This window comes from Neophocaena asiaeorientalis, unplaced genomic scaffold, assembly GCF_003031525.2.
Source record: "Neophocaena asiaeorientalis asiaeorientalis breed wild unplaced genomic scaffold, Neophocaena_asiaeorientalis_V1.1 scaffold134, whole genome shotgun sequence".
NCBI lineage: Eukaryota > Metazoa > Chordata > Mammalia > Artiodactyla > Phocoenidae > Neophocaena > Neophocaena asiaeorientalis.
Genome location: NW_020185339.1, coordinates 25816824 through 25822823, shown reverse-complemented (window position 1 = coordinate 25822823; position 6000 = coordinate 25816824). Strand labels below are relative to the sequence as shown.

Sequence of the window (6000 nt, the reverse complement as noted above, 5' to 3'; positions counted from 1 at the left end):
CCCGACCGAACCGTTTATTTTTTTTCCCCGTCTTTTCTAGTGGAGGGATGGGGGGTGCATTTTTTCAGTGGAAAATGCTTGGATGACCAAGGGGAGGGGGGCTGTGGAGTTAAAGAAAGGGTAGACGGGCTCCCAGTTACCGAGTTATGCAGGACGTTCTCTCGAGGTAACGAATTTTGAAAATTGCAAAATGCCGCTATAGACCCAGACCGAGCTATTTATAGGAGAAGGGGTAATGGACTGCAGGATTAGCAGCTGGATTCCTGGGATTGGGTACACTGACGTTGACCTAGTCAGGAGAGAAATATGACAGGGATTTCTTGGATGATTTGGAGTTGGAAATGCACCTTTGTTCCTTACCTCAAGAAATGGCTTCAAATAGGTTTTCAATTTTCTTGCCTTTTCGGACTTATATTTATTGTGGTATTTGTAACGTGCTTCCTATTATGTGAGTGGGGATAAGGAATTAAACTGCCAAATTTTTACCATGTCTTACTGAAAAAAGAAAGTTTTCTGCACAGACTTAATTCTCTCTCCCCGTTCCCCCCCTCACCCCCAGCACTATTGTTTTTCCTTGAGTGAAAAGTGTTGAATTCTGGGATTTTGCCAGTAATTAATTATATTCTGGAAATGGGGGAATGAAGTGCTTTGGGGATGCCTCAGTCACCTCAGTCACTTACTTGAGGTAGCCATAGGGCAGCTTGCCATATACAGAATGGTCTGGCAGCCACTTAAACACTTTAAATACTTAGGATATGGGCTTTGTGTTAGAGCAAAGTTAAAACGGTGGCTGGTTTTGTGAAGGGAGAAGACTGGCTGTAGGAGAGAGATCACTGATGTTGTTTTGAAGGGATGGATACTAAAAATGTCACTGGAGAAATTTCAAAACTTTGGGAAGAGCCACTCTTAGGGCCTAAAGAGGTGTTGTAGGCTAAGGTATATCCAAAAACATTCTTTCTACACGTAATCAATTATTCTAAAGCAGAAATGTTAGGAACATTGCTTTAGAGGATACGTGGGGAAAGGGCCTCAGTAGGAAAGGCTCGTTACTGCTGTTGTTTAAAACAACTACACAATAAATTTTTAGCAGTACCAGTTTTAATTTCGATTGTTTCCTTTGGAAGAAAATTTAAGATTTAATAGATTTGAATGAAGACTTGAGTGGTAACACAGAAGCAAGGAAAATTTTCAGATCTTGAATGACTATCAAGCTAGGTTGGGAAAAGAGAACTCAGGCTGCACTTAATGTATTGAGTCATTTCCCAAAGGGGAATATGGAACCCAGCCTGCAATAGAAGGCATTTCAGATGCCTTTTTCAATGAGGTTTTTGATGTAAATCTTTTAAAAATTATTTGGTGGCATCTGTTGACATTCAGAATTTTAATGTGAGATGCCTCTCATCAATTTCTTTACCTAGAAATTGCTTCCAGTAAGAACGTTTACATGTGTCCTCTCTAGCTTTCAACCCAAGAAGCTTCCTAACAGGGAAGCAAAAGGTTGTTGCCCTGAGTGTAGTTGGTTAGTTTGAGGTTTGCCCTCATGATTTCCAGGTGTTTCTGTATTCTCTTGAAGCTTATTCTGCTGAAGGACAACTGGTGCACGTTCAGCAGTTCCCTTAGAACCATTGCCAATTGAAGGAATCTTTCACATCCTGAGAGTCAGCGGAAACCATACCGTTAATGAGAGCAGACTGGAAAGTTGCCTTCCATACTTTGTAACAGAACCTGAGCTGTTAATGCAGTTGTGCTGGATGTATATAAGCCTGCCAACTGATAGACTGTCATTTAAGGAAAAGAGTTCATTAGAAAATATTGATAATGGTTAAAGTAAGTTTCTGTTGTTTTCCTACTCTGATTTTTGTCATGTTTTCATTTCAGTTTTTGACTTTCACCCCCACCAGTGACCAAAGACTTGACCACTCACAGTCCAGCTCCTCAGAACACTGCTCGACATGGACACCGGTGTGATTGAAGGTGGATTAAATGTCACTCTCACCATCCGGCTACTTATGCATGGAAAGGTATGCACCAGCTTGGGAAATTGGGTCATAGTAACTGCTAGGGGAGGGGCCAGGAAGAGAGGGCATGGATCTCGGAGCTCATCAGATTAGCACTGTGGGGTGTCTGGCTTTAGAACTCTTCTGGAGCGGAGTAGATGAGAGTGTAGTGGGAAAACGAACAGACTTTACTAGGAAGCGCCACTGAGCAGGAAAGCCTTAACCAGAGGCTAGAGCCAAAGACTGTCTCATACCTGGATGATAAGTTTTTCTCATGGATGTTGCTATAGCTTGTGATAGGTAGATTTCCCCTGCCCAAACAATTTTGGGGTAACTTTAAGGTGGGGTGATATATTTGGTATTTTAAAAAAGGATTTATATTAAAGATAGCATTTAATTACTCCATTATTTCTTCACAGTTCTTTGATAGCTTTGCTTATATTTTGAGCAAAGAAAATAATAAGCCTGTCCGTTCCCTTTCCCAATAAATCTTAGTTTTTCCATTGCTTTAGACTGTTAAAAATTACTTTTTGTGATAATGAACGCTTCAGATTTCCTCATATTTGACACTAATTTTCTCCATTGCAGGAAGTTGGCAGTATCATCGGGAAGGTAAGACATCACTTCAACTCTAATTACTATTTAGTCAGTCTGCGTTTAAATAGCAGTTGGAACTCACTCTTGACTTTTCCTCTTACAGAAAGGAGAATCAGTTAAGAAGATGCGTGAGGAGGTGAGTTATTGCGGATGCGGGGGGGGGTTAAGGGACTGTTAACTTGGGAAGTAAAAAACCTTTAAAACAAAAGCAAAAAAAAATTTAATGGGAGATTAGAAGGGGGAATTTTTTTTTTTCGCCGTGCGGTATGTGGGATCTTAGTTCTCCGACCGGAGATCAAACCTGCGCCTGCTTCAGTGAAAGCGCAGAGTCTTAACCACTGGACCGCCAGGGAAGTCCCAGAAGGGAGGAGATCTTTTTCTCTCTCTCTCTTTTTTTTTTTTTTTTAAGATTGATTTATTTTATTTTTGGCTGGGTTGGGTCTTCGTTGCGACGAGCGGGGGCCACACTTCGTTGCGGTGCACGGGCCTCTCATTGTGGTGGCTTCTCTTGTTGCGGAGCACACACAGGCTCCAGGCAGGTGGGCCCCAGCAGCTGTGACACGCGGGCTCAGCAGTTCTGGCTCACGGGCTCCAGAGCCGCAGGCCCAGTAGTTGTGGCATACGGGCTCAGCTGCTCCACGGCATGTGGGATCCACCTGGACCAGGGCTCGAACCCGTGTCCCGTGCATTGGCAGGCAGATTCTTAACTACTGTGCCACCAGGGAAGCCTGAGGGGGAGATCTTAATAGGAGAAGCTTGTATTTTTCTGGCGCAGTTATTTGTAATGACAAATAGTATGCTGGGAAATGTAATTTTAGGAAGTCTCAGTTCATTCAAGACTTAAAGCAGCTTCTGTAGTTTATGTTTGAGGACAAATATGGAGCAGTATTTGAAGTGATGTCGATATTGCCTTGTGTCAGAATCATGTATACAGGCAGCTTCTTGCCCATCTTATTTAGGAGGGATTATATATTTGTGTGTGTGTGTGTGTGTGTGTGTATGCTCAGATCTTTTTCTCTTTAACCTTTTGGCTCTGTTTCCTATCCAGAGTGGTGCACGTATCAACATCTCAGAAGGGAATTGTCCTGAGAGGATTATCACTTTGGCTGGACCCACTAATGCCATCTTCAAAGCCTTTGCTATGATCATTGACAAACTGGAAGAGGTTTGTTGTTCCCTGCCCCTCATTCTTTATTTTTAAGTGCTTCTAGATAGTTTAATGATTTCTAAGGGCTTTTAAAATTCAAGGACAGACTAGATCATAAAACTCCGTAAATGGGTTCTTTGCTCCCATTCATCATCCCCCAAATTGGACCATTTGTAATTAAAAAAAGATGTCACTTTAATCGGTAGAAAAATACAGTTGTCCCTTGAACAACATGAGTTTGAAGTGTGCAGGTCTACTTGTACTTAATTTTTTTTTTTCAATAAATACGTACTACACAATACGTATTGTAGAACTACACAATCAGAGGTTGCTTGAATCTGTGGATGCAGAACTGCGGATAAGTTAAGTTATACATGGACTTCTGACTGGGGTGGGGTGTCGGCACCCCTAACCCCCAACTGTAGTTGTAGTGCTCACTTTGGCAGCACATAAACTACGATTGGAATGATACAGAGAAGATTGGCGTGGCCTCTGTGTAAGGATGACACGCACATTTGTGAAGCATTCCCTATTTTCCAGTTATAAAATAAGTAATGGGAGGTTAACTTTGTTTGGTGGCAAACGGTTACTACATTTACTGTGCTGATCATCTTGTAATGTATTTAAATGTCAAATCACTATGTTGTGCATCTGAAACCTAAATAGTGTATATTGACTATACTTGAATAAAAGAGCCCCCAGAAAAACCCCCAAATAGTTTGACTATTATCAGGGACTCTAAAAAATGTGTGAAAAACCAGCATCTTTTATTTCTTAACCAGCAGTTTTGAAGGTATGCCACCACTGTGTTGGTAATTATGTCCCCTAATTGATAGTTGAGTGGACTAAATTAACATGCTTTCGTTAGGAGCCCTTCTGAACACTAATATACTCCATAAATACAGGTATCTCCCAACCCTGGATGCAGTTATATATTTAAAAAAAAATCAATCTGGTAACTGTGTCTATACTATACTTGAGCTATACTTGGAGGGAGGGAATGCGTTTTATAAGTGATCAGAAGCAAAATATCAATACCAGAGATTTTCTGACTGAAGGAAGTTTTTGTTTTTTTTTTTTTTAATAATTAACTGGTTTCAACCTTATAATGCTGAACAACCATTGCCCTAGGTCCAGTCTTCAGCTTCCTCCCACTTTTGCAGTAATAGTGCTAATCATGCAATTGACATCGCAGGCAGAGGAGAGCTTCGGGGCTGCTGCTTGATGCCTTAATGGTGCCTGAAATCTTACACTTGCCAAGATCAGAAATGTTATCCTTTGATCTGCAAGACCCTGCTAATCCAGAGCTTGTAGCTTTAAAAAAGTTCAGAAAATCTAGCGACTTCCCTGGTGGTCCAGTGGCTAAGACTCCGAGCTCCCAGCGCCAGGGGACCGGGTTCAATCCCTGATCAGGGAACTAGATCCCACATGCTGCACCAGAGAGCCTGCGTGCCACAACTAAGACCCGGTGCAGCCAAATAAATTTTTTTTTTTTTTAATTCAGAAAATCTATTCATACTTTCAACAAATAAAGAAGCATGTTCTTGACTTTAGGGGCTTATGTTTGAGGAGTTCCCAGGTCTAGCTACTACATAGAGATTAGGCTAAAACCATTTAATCCTCAGAAGGCTAAATTTAACTAGTTTAAAGCCATGACTTTCAGATGCAGCATATTGTAACGGGAAAGACTACGGGCTTTGGAACCAATACGGGCTTTGGAACCAATCCTTTAGTTTAAAATCTACAGCTTTTTAGATGTGATTGGGGTAGGTACTCAGCCTCAATTTCATTATCTGTACAATGGTAATATTACCAAGAAATTAAGACAAGGATAAATGGAAGTACAGTATTTAATCTTTATGTCGTTTTCTAAGGACAGAATTGGTTACTGGAATTTGTTTTTTTTTTTGCGGTACACGGGCCTCTCACTGTTGTGGCCTCTCCCCATTGCGGAGCACAGGCTCCGGACGTGCAGGCCCAGCGGCCATGGCTCACAGGCCCAGCCGCTCCGCGGCATGTGGGATCTTCCTGGACCAGGGCACGAACCCATGTCCCCTGCATCGGCAGGCGGACTCTCAACCACTGCGCCGCCAGGGAAGCCCAGTTACTTGAATTTGGATTGCAGTGTTTTATCTCTTAATATTTAATTTTGTCTTTTACTGAGAAAACTCTTTAATTTTCAAAGTAAGTTTTCTCTCTACCAAGAACACTTCCGGTGTGAAGGAAAATATATTTAGGGCTAAACCTGAGGACGTTTGT

The 6000-nt window shown here is 41.7% G+C and overlaps 1 protein-coding gene and 1 non-coding gene across 13 annotated transcripts in view; both read left to right on the top strand.

Annotated features, from left to right (window-relative positions):
• Positions 1–1878: 1878 nt before the first annotated feature.
• Positions 1879–6000, top strand: part of PCBP2 (poly(rC) binding protein 2) — a 24536-nt gene continuing 20414 nt past the window's right edge. For all 12 annotated transcript variants that reach the window (XM_024736477.1, XM_024736484.1, XM_024736482.1 and 9 more), the window contains exons 1-4: positions 1879–2021; positions 2586–2609; positions 2698–2730; positions 3643–3759. In XM_024736477.1, the coding sequence (XP_024592245.1) occupies positions 1953–2021; positions 2586–2609; positions 2698–2730; positions 3643–3759 (243 nt within the window). In that variant the 5' untranslated portion in view covers positions 1879–1952. The remainder of the gene's footprint in view (positions 2022–2585; positions 2610–2697; positions 2731–3642; positions 3760–6000) is intronic.
• Positions 4172–4278, top strand: LOC112394436 (U6 spliceosomal RNA). The gene has a single exon (XR_003002129.1). It is a non-coding gene; the product is annotated as a U6 spliceosomal RNA (small nuclear RNA).